The following is a 22,843-nucleotide window of genomic DNA, read 5'->3' as shown; positions in this document are numbered from 1 at the left end:
CCAGACCGCGTGCACGAGCACGAATAAATAAAAAATTATGTTTCTGTAGGTTTTAAAAAAATATTTTTGACATATGTATATAGAGACTAAACCCTCAATATTCAAAATTACATTAAGTGATTCTATTTTTATTACAAGTTTTCAGTTTTTTAAATTAAATATACTAATACTAATTCTGAACATTGGGTAACGCATTCATCATCACATCAAGCACTACTTACTAAAGAAAAGGGATTCTTTATACTAGAAATATTTATAAATATTACGTTTTTATATAATAGGTTTTTTAACTGTGAACTAGAGAGGGTTTTAAAAAAAGTTAATTCTGGAAAATCCCTACTGCCGTGACGACAACCATTCATGTTTTTAAAAAGAAACATCTAATAGAAATATGTTTTTCATAGCTATTCACATAAAAGAAAAAAAACAAGCTGGATATTGTGAAGCCTTGTAGGCTCAAAAAAGGAATTAAACCGCTCTAAAGCGGTCCTCCGGTCAAGTTTAATATGACACCGATAAGAACATGTCTGAAATGATAAAAGGTATGCGTACTATGTCTATATTTAAAGCCAAAGGAGCCTCCGCTCGGGCAAACTACAGCTTATGTTCCTGCAACGCTATTTGTCTGTAGCCACCAGTATCTGCAAACGTGGAAAATAATGATAGACAGACCTAATAAAATAAAGCACTGCCAGGGAAGAGGAATGTTTGGGCAGTCAGTTGGAATGTGTATACCCTGTGGAAGGTAATACCTTCTTCAGAGGATTTCTCCACTCAGAACAATATGCAACCAAAGATGAGAACAACAAAACACCCGGACACCAGGAGACAGTTTTTGCTTTTGTATTTCAAAAGTGGATGACTTTTAAAAAATCCTAAAAAAACTAAATATGATTATTAAAGCCTTGAGTGACTATTACGAGCACCATTAGTAACAGAGTGGAACTTTTCATTTGGGTTTCTGCTTTGTCTTTTTGTACCAACCAGGAACTTCTTTATTAGTCTGTGAATGAAAGTAAAAGAGAGGAAGAATAATGGTTAGAGAAGTATAAAGAGCAAGCCAACCGGAATACTTTCCCTAATTTGACTTCCACACGATGCAAGAATGAATACTTCGCTCTGCTGTGTAAAGCTCATAAGAACCCAAATGACGAAACGTGATTAATCACTTCCTGTTGCTTTACAGAACTCCTGAACTTCTGTCCAGGCAGGTTAGGCCGCTGTGACTCATTAAGGGTGCTGCCAGAATAAACACTTACAAACACAGTGGGTTTGGGTTTGTTTGGTGACTCTTCTTCTGTGGTGCGGTTCATTTTTTTGTACCGGTGTTTTCCTGCACCAGAGGTTCCCGTCGCAGTTTGGTCCGCTTCCAACGGGTCTCCGTGTCCGGAACGCATGCTGATCAGGACCTGCTTCATCACCGCCAACTCCTGAAGAATCAATATGGTTCATGGAAAAAAATGGGGACAAAAGGGGCGGAACCACAAAAAAAAGAGAAATAGCTGGAAGGACCACGTCCAATCCAATATATCCAATTTTTGACGTGAATTCTGTCATTTCACATTATAGATTTATTAAATATATTTGATAGGATTAAACGCCTTAAACGTTGCTTTAAAATATAGATTTCCAGGAATGTTTATTGCTGCTTTCTGATGAGGGGTAGGGGGGGGGGGGTACAGGGGGACTTCGGGCCATTTCACGGTTCTATTTATCACCCCTGAGGACATGAGCCCTGGCATGTCACACACGCACACGCACCAGCACAAGCACACACGCACGCACACTGGTGGCATCCCAAACAGTCGGGCCGAGGAACAGCTGTCTGTGACAGGGCACATACTCCGAAACAGCAAACGGCTGGCTGCAGGGACCCACACCCACGTGCACGGGCACGTGCACTCCCACGTGCACGCACAACGCAATCCCGAAGGATGCGTTGCAACACAGTGAAACGACGGCAGTACGATTAGTTGATTTATCGATTTATTTCGTTCAAAGTGAGTGAAACGGTTTGATTTCACACGACGACCGGAAGAAAGTGGGGCGTTTTTTGGTCATTCTTTATTACATCTTATGTAAATAAAGCGTCTAAAAAAGCAAAAACCTCGAGGAAGAATGGGGACCCAGCAACAAAACCTTACGGTCTAATGCGTGTCCCGTTAGTGGCGTGGCGAGGTGTAAGAACCACTGGATCAAATCAAATCAATCAGCAATTGGTTTTGATAATCGCTTCATTAAAAAAATGGTTTGGTGAGATCACAGTGACCTTTGGCCGAGTGTCTAAGTGGCCATTTTTGTCAAATCTGAAGAAATCCCCGTTGGGGAAAGCACGTGACCGAGAAAGGACCAGGAGTTTGGATGCTATCGCCAGCGCAGATGCACGATTAAAAACTATTGTCATGTTTTGCTACAGTGTGAGAAGGAGATAAAGAGAACTTGCGTTTTTCTCACAGAACAGGTGCCAATTAGTCACAGCACCAAGCATGATTTTTTTAAAACTCATAAATACTTATTTTGAAACTGGAACTTTACTGGAATTTCCTGTTTCCACTCGAGCCCAAAATACAGAAGGCGAATGTATGGAAGTAAATCTGTGCCATCGGGGGTTGAAATAAAAAGTTTATTGAATTTCTAGCACTGAATATTTATGCATTGAAATTATGTACCTGAATGTTTTTCAACATTAAAACACCGCAAAAAAATTCAACCTAAAAAAAAAAAATGTTGAAATATTCGAAATGGAGGCTACAATATTCAACCGCAAAAAATTCAACCTTGGCACATCAACATGCGGAGGCTACAATATTCAACCCAAATAAATTCAACCTTGGCACATCAACATCCGGGACACTAAGGTAGAGCAATCGATTCTAGATTCAAGATCAGGAGCGTGCGTCAAGCTAAAGGAGCGAGCACCCAAAACACCTTCGGCTTTGGATTGTAAACATGTCCAATAATAACGGGGCTTTAACTCTTCTTCATGTCATCAGTGTGGTTTGTTTCTGTAAGATTCCGTAATAGACAGCTGACATTTGTACATTAACAGACTGTGTTGGACATGAACTAAGCGGAAGTTAAACGAGAGCGTACAGCCGCTCACAATACGCCTCTTCTTCTAGTTTTGAATTCATTTAATAATGCTGAGATCCTTGGACAAGCTGTTAGGAGTGATTGGCGGAGTTTTGAAAACCAGGAACGCGCTTGAAGAGGCAGATGAGCCGCTGTATCGTAGTGGGGGGCAGCGGCAGCGGCTTTAGCGGAGCGTGCAGACGCATAAACCCGACAGGACATGCAGGAATAACCGCAGTAGCGTCGGTGGAAGGATCCGTTTTCACAGCGGCACAAGCCGATCTCAGTTGGGTATTAAGCGACATTCAAAGTCCACGTAACGTTAAATGAGTCTTCATGACCATGGGTAAACTTTATTGAGGATCTGGCACAACACAGCGACCTGCAAGTAGCGCAGAGTCTTACATAAAGGGATGTACGTCTTAATGCGAGGCTTTAGAATTTATCTCAAAGGGATCCTGTATTTGCTCGTAAAGTCTGAAACGAGAACCCATTTTTCAGTGACGGTGTTACGTGCCTACTGGTTTTTGAACTACTGGTTTGGCTACGGGTGAGTGTTTGTTTTCCCCCGGCAGGCAGGTGTTGTCTGCCTCCGTCACTTGAGTCGTCACACATTTGCAAACATATTGTTCTGAAAATGTTCAAAAATGCATCCCATATCCATTGCAGCGATTACGATTGTATAAGTGAGCACTACGTCACTGCCACGTATGAAGAAATACATAAAAGAACATTTATTAAAAGTCCGCCACAACCGGGATTCGAACCGTGTCGCGCAAAATAACGTTGTGCAACAGAGCGGCTGTGCTACCCACTCGGCCAACCGAGTCTAAGGGAATTTAGTTGATTTGTATATTTTAATAGAGTTGTATATCGTCAGTGGCAAGCAAACGTTTTGGTTTAGGGTGAACATTATATGTTCTTTTATGTATTTCTTCATACGTTGCCACACTGATGACATGAAGAAGAGTTAAAGCCCCGTTATTATTGGACATGTTTACAATCCAAAGCCGAAGGTGTTTTGGGTGCTCGCTCCTTTAGCTTGACGCACGCTCCTGATCTTGAATCTAGAATCGATTGCTCTTCCTTAGTGTCCCGGATGTTGATGTGCCAAGGTTGAATTTATTTGGGTTGAATATTGTAGCCTCCGCATGTTGATGTGCCAAGGTTGAATTTTTTGCGGTTGAATATTGTAGCCTCCATTTCGAATATTTCAACATTTTTTTTTTTAGGTTGAATTTTTTTGCGGTGTTTTAATGTTGAAAAACATTCAGGTACATAATTTCAATGCATAAATATTCAGTGCTAGAAATTCAATCAACTTTTTATTTCAACCCCCGATGGCACAGATTTACTTCCATACGAATGTCACAACCACATAAAACGTCACAAGGCGAAGATAAAAGCCAGCAGCGAACATCTGCCCCGTGTGTACCTCTCGGTGGTTGAGGAGTCTCTCCAGGTCGGCGGCCATGTTGTTTTTCACCTGTTGCAGGGCGGTCCGTTCTTTCCTCAGAGAACTGCGGTTGCGCCCCAAAAAAACGACAGAGAAAGAACAGCTCTCGGGTTAATGGAAAAATATTAGTGAACTTATTGGGAGGAATGAAATCAATATTTCAATTACTTACAAGGTCATGTGACACTTGTGAATTCCTGATTAATGGTTTAAAAGATTCTCGAAAGGATGATATTGTCACATTATAGATATAGTATACTAAAGCTAGTCTGTAGCTAGTCTTAAAAAAAAGAAAAAAAAAAAAAGAAAAAAAAGTTGTATTTGGTGTGAGGGTTGGGTCAGGTGCCTTTACCTGACCCAACCCTCACACCAAATACAACTTTTTTTTCTTTTTTTCTTTTTTTTTTTTTTGAGGACAAGGTGAGGTATACATTAAAATCTGCATGGGGCCTCATATGTGTGTCATATATATTTTTTTCTTTTTTTAAATGCAGGGCTATTAACCCATCTGTGGAAATGGGATCTGTTTGCTTTACTGCCATTGGGAGTATAAACCACTGGTATGAAACCATCAAACACCAGCATAACATCCATTTCTAAAAGATATATTCTTAATATCTTAAAATCGTTTGTTAGGTGTCCAAAAGAAAAACGTCAGTCCTGTCCAAGTTTTTGTCTGTTTCCCCCGGGGCTGTGACACGCGCATGCAGGGGCCTGTGACGGTGCTGCTTTAAAACAAATGATCTTGCAAATGTTTTTTTTTTTTTTTTTAAACAGCAACTCGGTGGCTTCACCAACGTTCACTAAGAAATCTAGACCAAAAGATTTCAACTCGGTCAGTCCTACTTTCGGAGTAGTTTCGTTTCTATGATCACTAAACTGAGTGAAAACACGCATCCTTAAGACGCACAAGTACACAAAGTGAGAGTGTGCGCTATTGCACACTTTGCACTTCAATACATCTGTCAGATTGGGAGTGTTCGAGAAGCTTTTAAAGGATTTCGCTCTGTGCGCTCGCCCCAGGTGAGAGCAGCAAGAGAAAACCCGTCAGTCTGAAAAGTCTGTCGGTTTGCATATTTCTCAGGTTAAAATTCAAAGGAGGTCAGGGCCAGGAGGCTGTAGCGGGTAGATGTATAAAAAAAAAAAAAAAAACCTCACTTCTCGCTCCGAGCTAAAGTTGTGCACGTGTGCGGCTTCGCACTAGGACATAATGAGCTAGGTGTGACAGGTATATATGCAGACTAAATGGAGACAGGCTCAAAGCAGAGACGCCCAAGGGTGGGGCGGCACGGCCAGCGGCTGTGATGAGAGAACTACAAGATACAAAACCTAATGAAATCAACTAGGAGATGAGGAACACGACTTTATTGCCGTTTTTACATTACAAGTCATTTAGCTGACGCTTTTATCCGAAGCGACTTACAAGAAGTGCATCTCACCCGTAAGGATACAAACCCAGAAAGAAGCAAGAAAGTGCAATTTCATCAAATAAGCCGATTTACAACTTGCTGTAGATAAAAGGTATAAGTACAACAATGAAGTGCTACAATTTGTATAGTGCTTTCAGTCCCTTCTTGTTTAGAGGGACCTGTTCTGTAAACGAATGTTCTGCACATGTACCTGACATCGTCCTCGAGGGAGGTGAGACGCTCCTTCAGCGAGGTGATCTGCGTGTCCTTTTGTCTCACGGTCTCGATCAGGTAGCCATAGGGCTGCTGTGTCTGCTGCAACAGCTGGTTGGCAGCCAACAACTGAGGAACAGAACATAGAGACACGCACACGTACCATTGAGCAATCGTAATAAAAAATAACTTCGCCCAGTCAGTGTTCTTTGATTTATTTCTACCCCCCCCCCCCCCCCTCCACCCTTAATAATACACCTGAGACTCAGGTGTTAAAAAAAGAAAATGTGGTTGGCACGAGTCGACAAACTGGAGAGTCACGCATGAGATGCGAATACTCCCTTGATGGTGACAGGAATATCTAAATAACTTTATTCTAAGGCTCAACGATACTTCTATACATGTGGACAAGTCTATACCTCATCACTCTGTGATTTGTGTTCAGACGGCTTTCTGGCACTTCACTTTGCATTGAAAGTTGATTGATTGAAAAAAAAAAAAAAAAAAAACTCTACAAACTATTTCACACTTTCCATTTGTGCAAGTGTTAAATTCACAGCAGAGAAAACAAAAATAGGCTTCACCGTTAGACTGTTAATTGATTCAGCAGAAAACATGCTATATCGCAATGAATATGGTTAGTGAGATAAGAAATTACATTTATTGGGATTGTAGATTTATCGCCCAACCCGACTTTTCATGTGGTTAATATTATAAAATGCATGAATGACTCACAACCACGGCTATGATTTACTTATCTCTGATGTCATGCAGGTCGCTTTAATGCCCATGAATTTGAGTTTTAAATGAAGACATGAACTAGTTGTTTCCTTTTCATCAAAAGCAGTTAGATGTTGAGGTCCGTAACCTCGTTAACCCGCTTATTGAAAGCCCCGTCAGAGAGGCACTTTTTCCAGTGCTTTCTGACAATCTTTCACGTACGAGTGTGAATGTCCCATGAGATATCGCCCAGTGAGTATCAGGCTTAGAATCTGCAAAAACAAAAGATAAAGTCAGGGTGTTACACATTAAACCACTTTTACAGCCAGCAAGTAGTGAGTCGAACTGGGTGGGAGGGCAGGGCGACTTGTGTGGGCGGTTAAGTGGGGAACACCCGTCTTAGTGAATAATAAAAAATAAAAAAAAGTCTAATTTTTCACCCTTTTTCTTTTCACGCTCGGTGTCTTGCGACGCATTGAATACAAGTGTCTGTCGGTCACACCTGAAAGCTGAAAGGCAGGCTCATTGAGTCTCAAACCGGTCTGGCCTCTCCAGTCTCCTTCAGTAAGATAATAATGAGTGAGAATAATAGCCGGCGCATTGGTTTCATGTCGCTCACATAAATCAAACCGTTCCTGGACAATTAATTTTATTTTGCCGTTGCTTTTCAGGCATGAGGAGTAGACTGGCGAATGAATTTGGTACAAACGCAGTCATGCACGGACCAAACACACACACACACGCACACCCAAGGGTAAAGTCTCAGCATTGTACACACACACACACACACACACGAGCGCATGCACGCCACACAAAAGCAACAAGGATTGGCCCGCTGCGTCGTTGGGGCGAGTGAAGAGCGGGGATCCGTCACGCTTTTCCGGCTGCATATACCGTGTATATATATATATATATATATATGGAGAGGGCACTCCCATTGGGCAATCCTGAGGGGACCGACCTCACGCGCTTGTTTTGTTTGGTCTTTGAGTGAGCGGTTGAGGAGGTACATGGTGGACGGGGGGGGGGGGGGGGGGATAAATCACACAGCTTTTTTGGAGCGTGTGGAAAAACCACAATCTGAGGTGCTGTGGGAGCTTTGTGGCGGTGGGAAAAGTCAGTGTCGCAGGCACCGACTTGCACTGCTTTGAGTGGTTTGTTTGCTCACACTTCAGCCCATTAATAATGGTCCCGTGGCAGGCGAACATCTCTGTGTGTGTGTGTGTGTGTGTGTGTGTGTGTGTGTGTGTGTGTGTGTGTGTGTGAGTGAGTGAGTGTTCACCTCTCCGGATAGCTGTCCCGTCTCAGACTTGAGTCTCTCCAGCTCTCTCGTCAGAGACGTGTTCTGCCTCTCGAGCTGCAGCACCCTGCGCGCCAGGTGGACGCTGCACGGAGCACAAACACAAACAGTCACGGCCCGCATTCCAAAACATGACAACACCGACAAATCAACGCTTGGTTTTCCGCGCTGCGGTTTATGCGAGTTTGAGCTTTTGGCTGCGAACATACGTGCGTCACATTAACCCTGTAAACCAGCTTCTCCCCCGTGATGTGAGCAAACTTCCCGTGTTCATTTAGTGCCATCTCTTATTATAACATCGTATTATTATGTGTGCGGCAGCACCAGGCGCAGGTACCTCTGCTTCAGTCGCCTTTTAGCCGTGGTGGGAACATTGGCTCCGTAGCCGTAGGAGAACAGCACTCTCTCGGCCTCCTCTTCGTTCTCAACTGGCAACACACGGGAACACAAAGAATCTCCTGGACCGTTATGGTAACCATTACGATAACAACGTGTCTATTTTTATTGTCCAACCAAATAAAAAACTACCAGCTTGTGGGGTAGTTTTTCCCAAAGAAAACTACCCCACAAGCTGGTAGTTTAAAAAAAAATCTACGCTGATACGATTGTCCACAGGCTCTCGTGCCATAACGGTGCCACTCCCGTCTTTCTGACCACACACACACACACACAGACACACACACACTGCAGCGCGTGTATTGTCGTGTCTCACTTTCGGCGGCCTGCATGGTGACTTGGTCCAGCTCCTGCTCGAGCTTTTCGTACGTCTCCAGGCGAGACGCCTGCTCGGCGTTGTGAGCTTGCAGCTCCGCCAGGCGCTTCTCCGACGACGTCTGCAGCCGGTAGAACTCCTGCGTGAGGAGCTGAGGGAGGGAGCAGTTAGGGGAGATAGAGACTCAATGCAAAACTAAGGCCTTTTCAGATTTGGAAAAAAGAGCCATCCCTTTTTACATGCAAAGCAAAATTTCTTTTCTTTAGCATTTCTGCACTTGTAAAGCAAGCCCCCAAACGTTGTTACGTTGTTTCCTATTATAAAGGCAATTTGAAAGATAACATTTGTATTTATGGACGTCTCTATTTCCAAACCTCACGATTATAAACAACTGGAACAAAATCAAAGCTAAACAACAAACACTGAAGCCAAAAGTGAAACCGGGCCTTCATTCACTGGGCTTTTAAAGAGAGAAAATATCTTTGACCCGCACCTTCCCACCTTAATCATGTGCAATGCATCGTCTCAGGTTGCTGGTCCCTGTGACCCCCCCCCAGGATGAGGTTAAACACAGGTGAAGAGGTGGACCTCAGCTTAAATGCATTCAGCCATCGAGGGCAAGCCGCACTCAATTAACCTCTTACATTATAAATGGCTTCGCTGCAGCGGACAGGGATATTTGGAGCCGCTTACTATTAGAAATGTGTGAATATGAATGAACAAAAAGAAGAAAAGATAAATTCCCACCAGCAATAAACGTCGACGGGGAGAAATCAAAAATCCCGAGGAGGAAGCAACAAACCCCCCCCCCCCCACGAAGGGCTTCAAGTGCACCGGTTACCCTACCTCCAGCTTCCTCTGTTGTTTCTCACACTCCACCTGGCACTGGGCCAGCGCCTTGGCCGTCTCGTCCTTGGCCATCTGAGCGCGCTCCGCTTCGAAGGAGCGCAGCTTGGCCCGGCTGCACAGCTCCGACACGCGGCTGTCGGTGCCCAGCTGGAGCTGACGGAACCTGCGAGGACGGAGGAGAACGCGCGCAGGGTGGATCTCGGGGGGGACGTCCTTGGGTAGGAGTGCGTGCGTTTGAAAAGGGCGAGATGGGACGTTTTTTGGGGGGTTATTGTGGTGCAGGCCGCGACATTTGTTTTGATGGTACCCAACGGCAGCCACGAGTCCCAAGACTCAGGAGAGTGTTTCTTAACGGCCCTCCCGGCAATGGATGTGGTTGCGAGGCGAGAGAAAAAACCTGTTTCAACTTCTCAGTAATTGCTGTTCAGTAATTTGAAAAGAGATGCAGAGAATTGAGCCGTTTGTGTTGTCTCGCAGAACAGAGGCGGTTAGAAGCACCTCGCCTTCAGAGAAAGAAAACATCCATCAGGTCATCAATCGGGAAGACCGACATTGGTTGATTCCGCCCCACATTGAAAACAATAGTTTCCTACAGCTCGGCCCTCTTCCGCAGGCCCCTTTAAACCCCGTGGGTTGGTAGAATAATATTAATAACTCTCGATTACAGCTGACCTGATGGGATTTCATCATCCGTGGAGCGCAGGCTGAGTGCCTAAGGTGACAGACATGTGCATGTGGTCGATATTGCCTTCTTTTATTTATGGTGGCAAAGGAGAAAACATTTTGAGAAAAAAAAAATGTTTCTCTGTAATTTTAACGACGACATTTAGATCTCCAGAGCACCTGACTTGGGGGGCGGGCCCCCGATTCGGCTCTCCGCGGCAATTTCCTAGAAGTCCGAAAAAAAACAAAAACAGAACGCTCTGAATACTTTGCGCCTTTGTTTTGGACGTGTTGTTGGCCGTAACTAGCCCGTCGGCCGGCATTCGGCGGGAGAGGGCCGAGACGAGACTCAAGCCGGCCCTCCGTGCCACAAACCATCTGACGCCATTTCGAGCTCGTCCGCCTCATTCGTTGCCCCAAAAATAGGGGCATGCGTGGGGTTAGGGGTTAAGAGCTTGAGGATCGCATCTGTCGTTGCTGGCTTGCGATGTGACGCAGAGGGGGAATGTGATCGCAGCCGCAGGGGGGGGGGGGGAGAAGGGAGAGTGAACTGTATGTGTGTGTGTGTGTGTGTGTGTATAGAAAGACCAACAGCTGGTGGCTTGGATCTAGAGAAATGACTGGTATGTTGTAGTAACCGAGGGGAAGAGTAACCTGCTGCCGCTGCTGCTGTGTACGTGCGTCGCTGCCTGCGGATACCGTTAAAAGGTCAAATTAACAAACGCTTGCGTAGTACTGAAACACGGCTGGAAGTTAAGACACGTCGTTAAAAAGCAAACAAAAAATATATATATATATATTATTCTATTACCGATAAAATGTTTAAAAAAAAAACGGGTTCCCAGAGGAATCAGACGCAAATACGCTTTGGCTTATTCACAGAGGGAAATCTATGTGTGCAGCACAGACGACAGACTTGTTGTTGGTGTGTGTGTGTGTGTGTGTGTGTGTGTGCGTGTGCGTTCACAGAATATCTGTTGCAATTTCCAGGCAAGATTTGTAACTTCCTACAAGGACGTGACCCTGAGGCATCTTTTGAGGCTTTTGTCCATTATTGGGGGCTGAGATACAACCAACCAACTCGGATACAAATCACGGGGGGGCGGGAGGGGGGGGGGGGGGCTCATGCGATCTTTAGCAGGAGACCCACAACACGCGCTGATGACGGGTCGCCACGTCACAGCGACCACGAGCTCATTAGGGAGGGAATTACGGAGGAATTTCAGCCGAGAGTAAGCTCAACGTATGAGCTCCATGAATTATGCTTGAGGCCCTCGACGCTACGAGGAGGAGGAAGAGATGCTTTCACGCCGTATTTCAAAATGACACCATTTTTTCAGTTCAGCAGTTGCCCTGAGGTGAAGCGCCCGCCATGATACAGTGAACGCAAAACGGCAGTTATACTGTTTAACTCCTAAAAAGGACAACAGATCTGTTGGTATCTCAAAGACAGGTAGCTGCTGAAGATTTGAGAAATAGAGAATTAGGAAGGGTTTCCTGAGGGGACTGTGTGTTGTTCATGAAGCAGATTCTACAATATAATTCCATTGCTTACATACTACAACTCTAAAGAGTTGGTTTACCAAAAATGTCAAAGGTCTACTGGTTCGGTATTGATTTGTAAAGGTTGTTATAGTCTGCCTGTCCAATAAACAATAAATGAAAATAAACTAAATGTATCTGTCGGTCAACACAGTTAAACCCAATAGCTGTATGGGCAGATGTTTAAAATCTGTGTGTGTGTGTGTGTGTGCGTGTGTGTGACAGAAGGGAAAAAAAGACTCACTGTTCCAGCAGCTGGTCGTATCTGGACTGGGTGTCTCTGTCAGAAGCCACTGCTCGGTCCTTCTCCAGCATGGCGTTGTCTCTGGCCTCACGCAGGTTTCTGCTCGGGCAAACCCAAACAAGTACAATGTCATGTCGTATGAAAATAAGCTTTTCACTCTTTTAAAGTTATGTTGGTATTTCCTTTTATTTTGATGCCACTGGGAAGTAGCTGTGGTCGTTGCTCTTCCTCTTGTTAAATGTTTGGGTAAGTTGGATATGTTTCATAGTTTTTACCAACATAAATACCTGTATGTCACTTGTTATATAAAAAGACGGCTACCTGTTCTCCCTCTCATACATCTCCCTGGAAGTTCTCTGCAGATTGTCGATCTCCTGACTGGTTTTCAGCCTGATGTTCTCCAGCTCCTCTCTCAACTTGGTCTCGTACTCGGACTTATAGCGGTCTCTGTAAAAGAAAAAAAAAGTAGTAAATAAAATAAAAGAACTGGAACCGCTTTAAAAACACTAGAATACACAAAAACAGCAGACCCCAACCTGGATGCCACATATTTTTCATAGGCGTCCTCTCTCGCCTTCTTAGTGTCCTCTAATTGCACCTAGTAAGAATGAAGAAGAAGTGGGAGCACGTTAGAAGACTTTATTGAATGTCTGCGATATTCGATGAACGCTGATGGACTGTGTGGACCTGCAGCCTCTCCAGGCGGTCTTCTCCATGAGCACAGCGGACACTGAGCTCCATGTTCTGTCTGTGCAGATACTCCTTGTCCTTCTGCAGGAGAGTCACTGACTGCTGCGACGTCGCCACCTGCAGGACAAAGAGATATTTGTACAGGACAAAGCACCCTCAAGAAGGACAACAGTGAGACTTAAGACAAATTGTGCTGTGATTGAGGTGTGTGTGTGTGTGTGTGTGTGTGTAGATGAAGTACCTCTATGCTGAGTGCGTTCCTTTCTCTGGTCACTGCTGTGTGACTCAAGTCTAGTGTCTCAAATCTTCTCTTTAATTCTTTTAGTTCGTCCTCAAAGATGTCCCGCTCACTATAAACCACGGTGTGAAATGTTACCATTTGACCTCGTAACTCCAGAATTTAAATAAAAGGGGAAATCAAACTTTATTGGCCTAAAAGGGTTTAGAAATTTGGGTTTGACAATCCATAAAACAAACAACAAATAAGAAAATGGCCATATAAGGAGACGACAGCGTCTCAAACACACACACACACGCACACACACACCGCTTGATGGCGGGGTAGTTGTCACGGCGATAGTCTCCTTCTTGGATCTGCTGTTTGGTATCGGCCAGTTCTAGTGCAAGTCTCTGGCTCCTCAACTCCAGCTCAGTACGTAGCCGCCGCTCCTCCTCGTAGCTCTGTGGACACAGACACAAGCGTGTCAACGTGGCGTGTTCACAACATTAGTAACACAACGCAATGAGCAGGATTAGATCTCCTGAAAATGTCCCCAAGCACGGTGGATGATGGGTGACTCACCTGCTGGATGCGCCAAAGTGTAAAAAAAGTGTGACGACAAAGACGACCACCTGTTCAGTAACAACATGTGGATACTCTGTGGCATTCGAGCCATGGTCATTTAATGGGGGCAGTCCTTCATTGGCCAAAATGTCCTTGAGCGAGACGACAGCAGCCCAAAGGCACCCGGAAGGTCAAGATGGGTTAAATGCGCTGAATTCTTTCCCTGCCTGAAGCATGTTCCGCCATTAGCTCAACGACACGTGATTCATGCTGACAGGGTGACGGCTGCTTTGTTTTCACATTTGGGTTAAAGCCGTCTGAAACTCATCAACCTTTCTGCATTGCATGTGTGACTCAATGCCTGAGGGAGTCATTGTGTGCTTGTTAGTCTTTACACAATGCAAAAAATGACAGTATGGACATCTATTAGTACACCAAAAAAAGAGGTCACAAAAGGTTGCGCCTTGTTGATCAGCGAGTTAGCAGTTTTGTTTACTGTGAATTTAAATTATATCTAAGATTATGATGATGGAGGAGAAATGGAAATAAACAGAAAATTGTCAGACAATGTTCACATAAACATGCCGAATGTGCGTAACGTCCAAACAAGTGAACTCGGTACTGAAAGATCCAGCACGGAGGTGTAGTGCGAGCCGGTGTCGGTGTGCCGTACCTCCATCAGAGCCTTCATCTGCGCTCTGTGTGCATTCGCGTCGTCAGTCAAACCGTCCCTCTTCACGCCGAGCTCGGCGAGCTGGGCCCGCAGAGGAGTCACCGCCTCGTAGAAACGCACCTAAATCAGGTGACAGGGACAGCGCCGCCGCGCGTCAGTTTCCCCCCACGTGCTCTCCATCACCCGCCTGGTCCTGGTGCTTACCGCGACGTATTCCTGTATGGAGATCTGGTCGTCGGCGAGGTCACGGAGCTCTTGGTACCGCTCCGGAGAGAGGTCCAGATCACGGAGAGACCGCCGCAGCTCCCCGGCCTTCTCGCACAGCTGCCGGTTGGTCTCCTCCAGCTGCTGCTGCCGGAGCAGGATGGCCTCCATCTCCTGCTTACGCAGAGCCTGCTGCTTCCTGCCGACGGTACCCTTTGTTAGCGCGCTTTACATTTGTGCTAACCAGCTAAGGTTAAGACTCGGGTCGGGTTTTTTCCTGTGCTAAAGCGATTTTATTGCTCCAAACAAACACATAACTGATTGGGTTTTCATTTTCCATCTTAAGTGGCATGAGCCACCGCTCACACATTTCCTTCATACATTGCTCCTTAATTAATAGTAACAGTTCACTCACACAGACGCGTTTCCGTCTCGGCGCGTGTGTTCTCTTAATTGGATTTTAATTGGCAGGCAATAACCAGTTTGTTAGATTGTATCTTGGTAAAGATACCGCCTTACTGAACGATTGTATGAAACCCGTGTGTCTGGATTGTCTGCTCAATGTAAACAATGATATCACACCAGAGCCCATCTACCTGAATTTAAAGATCTCTGTCCACCGCCGCCTCAACAGTCCCTCACCTGTTCTCCTCTTGAGTGAGCTTCAGCTGGCTGTCCAGTCTCAGGGCCAAAACTTGTTTCTGATGCAGAGCATCGTTGAGCATCTCCTCCAGCTCCTCAATCTGAAGCATTCATGGAAACAAATCACAAGGCGGGTTATTACAACAAGGGCCATTTTTGCAATTGGCAGCGGGACACCTCCCCCCCCCCCCCCCCCCCGGTCCTTCTACCTTTGACATGTTGTCGGCCTTCATGTTGTCTATGATCAGGGTTTTCTGAGAAAGCTCGATCTTCAGCAGCTGGACGTTGTGCAGCAGCTCCTTCCTCTCGATCAGCTGGCGGGTCACCTTGTGGGAGCCGTCCCGCTGCTCGTCGGACGAGGAGACGTCCTCCGTGGTGGGCACGGTGGTTTCCAGGCTGATGTCCTCCGACTCCAGGTCCAGGGAGCTGGAGGCGTTGGCCGCCGTCGGCCTCAGCTGTTGCTTCTTCGGAGGCATTTTCGGTTGTTTTGGTTCACTGCTTTGTTTGTTTGCTAACGGTCTATAAGGAACAATTACAAACGTGTGTAAAATCAAGAGTTAAAGTGACACACCGAAGTTGACGGGAGCGCGCGGTGAGGTGTTTATATTTTAAACCGTCCCGCTTCGAGCCGCCTGCTTACCGCCATCCCCGGATCGACTGCGATGGTGGACCAGCGGCGTGAACTACAGCGACCTCCGCGGTGGCGGACCTGCGCTACAGCGAGCACCCCCACGTATGGGATGTATTTCTTCGCACAGAGCATGCAGTGCCTCCTCCTGAATCACAGGAGCCGCTGTGAGCTCGGACAATAGTCCTTTTTTATGCCTTCTTCTACTTTGTTTTCATTCAACAACCGTTAGATGGTCAACCAAAACTAGCGTCGAAATACCATTTTGTTATTTGTACATGCTTTAAGCGTAAAAATCACCTTATATCTCGAGGTACAAATTATGTATTATTGTCCTACGTGGTTTATACATCGGTTTTGACTGACACGATTGATATCAAAACCTGAAATCTGACTTTGCGTGTTTGTCAAAACTCCGGAAAGGTTTTGTCGGCCCACCGATTTAACGTTAGTTTACACATGGGCCGCAAACTCGTCACCTAATGGTAGGAGAGAAACATCGGAACTGACTCTCTTAAGCATTTAATTGCCATTATGTTGAAATCCAAAACGTTTGTGAAGAAGACTCGGGCGGGCGGGGTGATGAAGATAGTGCGGGAGCATTACCTGAGAGATGATATTTGGTGCGGAAGCGACATCTGCGCTGAGTGCAAACAGGAGTCCGCGGTGCTGCAGAGGGACTCGTCCATCGAGAGCAACCTGTGCTCATATCCACATTACGTGATTCCCGACACTAATGTTGTGCTTCACCAGGTACAGAACTACGTCTCCCACTTGATATGTACACTAAATATGTACTAAACAATGCCAGATCCTTTAGATCTCCTTTAAGTTGATGTCCCAATGTGTTGTGATAATACACACTTTATTGTCTGAATCTATGGTTATTGTGCTTAATTTATATCAATACGGCTGTATGATCTTCTTTGTGTGTCTTAAGCTGTATAACCATGCCTCCAGAATGTTCAGTAGCTATAGCTATATCACTTTTTGTATTCACTCCATCCTTTGCCCCTGTTTCTGAACAGATTCTGAGACCCTTTTGTTTACTTCTCCCTTGTCCTGCAGATTGACGTGTTGGAGAACCCTGTGATCCGTAACGTGATAATCCTTCAGACTGTGCTGCAGGAGGTACGCCATCGCAGCGCCCCGGTCTACAAACGCCTGAAGGACATCATACACGAGAATGAGAAACACTTCTACACCTTTACCAACGAACACCACAGGTACAAAGACCATTTTCACTGCATCACATCATCTGAAAGTGAGAAAAAGGACATTGTACATTGATCAACTACTTGTTCCACCCTCACTATGACTTCTTTATTAGAACTCGACAACAGTGTGATATACATTTGCTTGTCAAAAAGGTTGTTTTGTCATTCTCACACTAATCTCTATTCTCCCAGAGAGACATTCGTTGAACGCGAACCCGGGGAGAGCGCCAATGACCGCAACGACCGCGCGATCCGCGTCGCCGCAAAATGGTACAGCCAGCACCTGGAGAAGAGCCGGGCCGAGGCCGACGGATTCAGGGTGGTCCTCCTCACCAACGACCAAGGGAACAAACAGAAGGCGGAGGAGAGCGGCCTGCTGGTGTACAAATGTAAGCGCTGTTCAGCAAGCAGGCGTCCGGATTATTGCCTACCGTAAACTAGTATGTTTTCAAACACTACCAGCTTTGTCACAGGTGTGTATTCTGTTACGTTGTAGGTGAGGAGTACATCAAGAGTCTGATAGCGAACCCCGAGCTGGTGGATTGTCTGGCTTTGTCCAACGATGACAAGGTGAACTCCCTGTGCTGTTTACGTATAGAAATGCATGATTTGTAGCTCTGAATCTCCGCCCCTTCTTGTGTTCTTTGGTCATTCATTTCTCTTTCTGTCCTCTCAGAATGATATCACAAGCAGCAAGGTGATATTCCCGGAGCACCTCCCCCTCTCAAGGATCCAAGCAGGAATTAAGAGTGGCACTTTCCTCCAGGGCACCTTCAGGGCCAGCAGGGACAACTATCTGGAGGCCAGCGTCTTTGTTCAGGGAGAGGGGGACGACGGCACAGAGGTGTGTGTGTGTGTGTGTGTGTGTGTGTGTGTGTGTGTGTGTGTGTGTGTGTGTGTGTGTGTGTGTGTGTGTGTGTGTGTGTGTGTGTGTGTGTGTGTGTGTGTGTGTGTGTCTGTAAATTGTAAAAAATCTGGAAAGATCCTCTACTAGGTTTGAGTTTGAATTTTTCATGTTGAGATTTTCTGTTAAGAGAAATTACTCGCAGATAATTCACTATAAAAAAATAAAACAGAAACGCATGCAAATTGTTAACACTTTTGCACTGTTCCTTTGTCTCGCTGACAGGTTCTCATCCAAGGTCTTCAGAACCTCAACAGAGCTGTGTACCAAGATTTGGTATCTGTACAGTTGTTGCCCCGCAATCAGTGGGTGGCGCCCTCCTCAATCGTGCTGCAGGACGAAGGCGCGGCAAAGGACGATAATGAGGAGGACAAAGAGGAGGAGGAGAAATCAGTGAGTTTGACTGAGCTGAATAGTTTTTGGACTGGTTTTCTGAATGTAATACAGCAAGGTGGAAAGTATGAGGGGTGCTGTGCTACTCAAAAAGAGACTAGCAATTGAATGAAAAACCCCAACGTGGCTTTTGTGTATTTACAATGTCTCGATCGTCTTTGCGTTCCTGTGTGTCCGAGTAGTTGAGGATGTCAGCAGCTGAATCCGCCAGGAAGCCCACAGGCAAAGTGGTGGGAATCATCAAAAGGAACTGGCGGCCGTACTGCGGCATGCTCAATGTCTCCCAAATCAAAGAGGTAAGCCTCGAAACTTCTCCATGATACCATTCACAGTTTTACATGTGAAATGCCATATACTGTACAAACGGTCTCTTTTCTTTCCCTTTTCTGTCAGTCTACCCGACATCTTTTCACCCCCGCGGACCGGCGTATCCCACGCATCCGCATTGAAACGCGTCAGGCATCCACGCTGGCGGGCCAGAGGATCATGGTGGCCATGGACGGCTGGCCGAAACACTCCAGATATCCCAATGTAAGTCGGAACCACTTCATGCCAAAGTTTGACAGACAATTGAATGCTATATTTATACGAAGCCGCAACAAAATGATGAAATCTTTCTTTTCTTCTTTTGATAGGGCCACTTCGTGCGCAGCCTGGGAAGTGCAGGGGACAAGGAAACGGAGCAGGAGGTGCTGCTGCTGGAGCACGACGTCCCCCACCAGGCCTTCTCTCAGGCTGTGCTCAGTTTCCTTCCCAAGATGCCCTGGGTCATCACACCAGAGGTAAAGACAGCAGCAGTATTCTAGTCACAGTCTTGGTAATCGTTTATCATCCTGTGATGCAAAGAAAGCGTGAGTTTTAGGTCTGTGCACATAGCAATGTTGATGTTTGTGGAACAGGAATTGGCCAGGAGAGAGGACCTGAGGCATCTGACGGTGTGCAGTGTGGACCCTCCCGGATGTACAGACATAGATGACGCCCTGCACTGCAGAGACCTGGACAACGGAAACCTCGAGGTGCTCGTACCGGACACGCACGTGACAGAGTGGAAAGACCTCTGCGGTTTTATTTCACATGGGTTCTAGAGTATTGCATTGGTTTATTTTGCAGGTGGGCGTGCACATCGCTGATGTCAGTCACTTCATCAGACCTGGCAACGCTATGGACATGGAGGCTGCGAACCGTGGCACCACTGTCTACTTGTGTGGCAAAGTAAGGAAAAACCAACTGTGTGTTTTCACCATGTCAGAATGTGAACGTCACTGCAAAGATAAACCTGTTTATTAGTAGACTTTTTGACACCTTTTGCCATGTTTTAGGAGGATGGATTGGTCACAGCCCACCGACATGAGCCCCACTACATCTAAATCACAAACATGTCTATTTTTATTATTCCTTTTTTATATATGATATGCCCTGGTGAGATGCAGAACACACTCTGTATTGAAAGTTTATTAAATCACATTTATAATTTGTTTTTTGTATTTTATGCTAACCAATAAGCTTACCTTGACCACTAAATAGTTGAGTTTAGAATTTGATTGATTTAGATAATACATTTTAATAATTGTAATTTGTGTCCATCAGAGGATAGACATGGTTCCTGAGCTGCTCAGCTCCAATCTCTGTTCTCTACGCTCCAATGTGGAAAGGTGAGGAGATACAAACACCACCATAGCATTTATTAACACTAAATATTTCAGGGAATGAATTGCTGTAAAATGTTTGTCTCTATTTGTTTTACCAGGCTGGCTTTCTCATGCATCTGGGAGATGAACCATGAGGCCGAAATTATTAAAACCCGGTTCACAAAAAGTGTCATTAACTCCAAGGTACAGTAGGAAATCTACCCGATGCTTTTGTTGATGTGTGAATTAAATCCACTGTGATGCTACAGCGAGTTTTTTTTTTTTTTGTTAATATGTTTCCTGGTCTTTCAGGCGTCTTTGACGTACGCTGAGGCCCAGATGATGATTGACACCACCAAGAACGACGACGTCACCAAGAGCCTCCGAGGTCTCAACAAACTGGCCAAAATTCTAAAGAAGCAGAGGATACAGAAAGGGTAAAGGCTGGAAGTGAGGAGTGGTAGAGGCTGCAGGATACATGTGCAAAACCCTAAGGCCAGAAAATCACGTTGGTTTAAGTTTTGATTGGTCTTCACTTTGTTCTGTTGTCTTCATTATCAGAAAGCATGCATTCTAACGAGGCCTGACGACTTGAAATAGTAATCCAAAGCACTGGTTGTGTGTAACAGGAAGCATGTTTTGTGTTGCATTGGATGTCTTTCAGGGCGCTGACGCTGTCGTCCTTGGAGGTCCGATTCCACATCGACAGTGAAACCCACGACCCCATCGACCTCCAGACCAAAGAACTCATGTAGGTGACTTCAAAAAGGAGCTTATTGTTTTGTTTTCGTCGGGGTGTGTGTTTATATAAACTCATCTCTTGTCGATTTTAGGGAGACAAACTCTATGGTCGAGGAGTTCATGTTGCTGGCCAATATTTCCGTGGCCCAGAAGATTTTTGATGAATTTCCAGACTGTGCTTTGCTGAGGAAGCATCCGGCACCGCCTCCATCCAACTACGACATCCTGCTCAAAGCTTCCAAGTCCAAGGTAGAAAAATGTCCTGCTTGTCTGAGCTTTAGCTAATTTAATGAATATAATTTAGACCTTTTTCATTGCTGCCCACATTTCAGGTGTTAATTTATTGAAACAGAAGTGAACGAAGGTGACACTTTATTCAACTTTTTAAGCCTCCGTTCCTGTGGAAATGTCATCAAAGTTGTATCATGACCTGACATCCAAGTTGATTGTTCCTACGGGTTTAAACGCGTCGACCCGGTGTTACCTTCGCTCTCTCCAGGGCGTAGAGATCCACACGGACTCGGCCAAGGCGCTGGCGGACTCCCTCGACGTGGCCAGAGTGGACGGCTTCCCGTACTTCAACACGCTACTGCGCATCTTGGCCACTCGCTGCATGATGCAGGCGGTCTATTTTTGTTCTGGCATGGACAGCGATTTCCTGCACTACGGCCTTGCTTCACCCATTTACACCCACTTCACGTCACCTATTAGGAGGTATGTGTTGGGCCCTTTTGATAACAAAGACATGCACAACGGAGACTCCACAACAGATATGTGATAGAACACTTATGCCTGCCATATTGTCCCCCCCCCCCCTCCTCCGCTCCTTTCCACAGGTACGCAGACATCATCGTTCACCGCCTGCTGGCAGTGGCCGTCGGAGCAGACACTACCTACCCGGACCTGATGGACAAACAAAAGCAGTCGGCCCTCTCCAGCAACCTCAACTACAGACACAAAATGTCTCAGTATGCACAGAGGGCATCGGTGGCCTTCCACACACAGGTAAACGCACGTATAGACACACCGGTGTGACCTCTGGTTCTGAACGGTCAAGCCAATGCGGAAATGGGGCAAACAAGCCCGCTTCTCACTTGATTCATTACCTCGGGAGAGCTATGAAAACATGGGTTTGAATCCAGCAGACCTGCCCACACTGCATGATCCCCGCTTTTAACGTACATTTTCTCTTCCCCAGTTGTTCTTCAAGAGCAGAGGCATACTGAACGAAGACGGGTTTGTGCTGTTTGTGAGGAAGAACGCAATCATCGTACTCATCCCGAAGTTTGGCCTGGAGGGAACGGTGTTCTTTGATGCCAAGGACAAGGCGGGCCCAACCCTTGTTTTTGATGAAGAGGTATAAAGTGTATATATTTTTTTTTCATAGCTTGTTAGATCAACGCTGTTGAACTGGACTGATCAGAGGAGGGTGTGCTTTAAAGATCTCTTCTACAACTGTTTCTAGGGTCCCACTCTAAAGGTTGAGCAGCACACCTTCCGCATGTTTGACAAGGTGAAGGTCACCATCAGCCTGGACGCCTCCAACATTCAGCACCAGAAGATCCGCATGTCTCTGATTGAGCCTGTGGTAAGGACTGACCAAACTTGTACCGGGTTGTACTGAGGAGCGACTCGTAAATCTTCATCTTAGCTAGAGATTTTTCCTGCTCAGTATTTAGGATTGGTTGAGAAAGGTCAACACATATTTTAATTTGCTCAAAAGTAACAGCCTTTATTATTCATTTTTTTATATTTTATTTCAGATTGCTGGTGTGAGTGTTCCAGGCCCAGATGTTGAACCACAGGCCAAGAAACCAAAACTAGACCGTTGAGGTAGAGAACAGAGCAGCAATTTACTCAAACCGCCAGCTCAGCAAGTCTAAATGAGTTAATGGATACATTTTGAACAACTGTCCCGTTTCAATACATCACTCTGCTCGTTACATGATGGTGAAACTTGTCAATGATGCCGATCATTAAAGTGTTCTTTTTACCCGTTAAGTGTGTTATATAATCAGTCAAGTGAGATAGTTAACAGCAGTATTCAGAGGAGGTTCCCTGCTGATCCTTGAAGTCAGCGGTGGAAAAAAAAAAAAATGGATTTGTTTCTGTAATTTTATAAAGTTACCCATAAAAAGCATGATAGAAATGGATGGATT

At 45.5% G+C, this 22,843-nt stretch overlaps 2 protein-coding genes across 3 annotated transcripts; one reads left to right on the top strand and one right to left on the bottom strand.

The window, feature by feature from the left end:
• Window positions 1–827: 827 nt before the first annotated feature.
• On the bottom strand, window positions 828–15,940 carry pibf1 (progesterone immunomodulatory binding factor 1). Of its 2 annotated transcripts, XM_062566655.1 has the most exons (19): window positions 15,814–15,940; window positions 15,383–15,692; window positions 15,174–15,274; window positions 14,532–14,730; window positions 14,328–14,447; window positions 13,418–13,551; window positions 13,112–13,220; window positions 12,868–12,987; window positions 12,717–12,778; window positions 12,502–12,627; window positions 12,181–12,279; window positions 9,729–9,894; window positions 8,883–9,033; window positions 8,508–8,598; window positions 8,153–8,255; window positions 6,149–6,279; window positions 4,508–4,592; window positions 1,260–1,430; window positions 828–1,003 (listed from the first exon to the last, which is right to left on the bottom strand). In XM_062566655.1, the coding sequence occupies exons 2-19, from the start codon at window positions 15,647–15,649 to the stop codon at window positions 950–952; spliced, it is 2,289 nt and encodes a 762-aa protein (XP_062422639.1). In that variant the 5' UTR covers window positions 15,650–15,692; window positions 15,814–15,940; the 3' UTR covers window positions 828–949. The 2 variants fall into 2 exon arrangements, 1 of the variants encoding a protein (XP_062422639.1); XR_005119971.2 differs by lacking the exons at window positions 828–1,003; window positions 1,260–1,430 and adding an exon at window positions 7,093–7,142 and having other exon boundaries at window positions 15,383–15,873.
• Window positions 15,941–16,230: 290 nt separating this feature from the next.
• Window positions 16,231–22,685, top strand: dis3 (DIS3 exosome endoribonuclease and 3'-5' exoribonuclease). The gene is made up of 21 exons (XM_037466336.2): window positions 16,231–16,554; window positions 16,870–17,027; window positions 17,211–17,407; window positions 17,515–17,588; window positions 17,695–17,862; window positions 18,148–18,315; window positions 18,498–18,611; window positions 18,709–18,846; window positions 18,951–19,097; window positions 19,215–19,331; window positions 19,426–19,527; window positions 19,903–19,967; window positions 20,063–20,147; window positions 20,256–20,380; window positions 20,608–20,694; window positions 20,777–20,933; window positions 21,184–21,398; window positions 21,521–21,689; window positions 21,883–22,041; window positions 22,150–22,272; window positions 22,448–22,685. The coding sequence occupies exons 1-21, from the start codon at window positions 16,336–16,338 to the stop codon at window positions 22,514–22,516; spliced, it is 2,856 nt and encodes a 951-aa protein (XP_037322233.2). The 5' UTR covers window positions 16,231–16,335; the 3' UTR covers window positions 22,517–22,685.
• The last annotated feature ends 158 nt before the right edge of the window (window positions 22,686–22,843 follow it).

This window comes from Pungitius pungitius, chromosome 13, assembly GCF_949316345.1.
Source record: "Pungitius pungitius chromosome 13, fPunPun2.1, whole genome shotgun sequence".
Lineage (NCBI taxonomy): Eukaryota > Metazoa > Chordata > Actinopteri > Perciformes > Gasterosteidae > Pungitius > Pungitius pungitius.
This window is presented reverse-complemented; position numbering and strand designations above follow the sequence as displayed.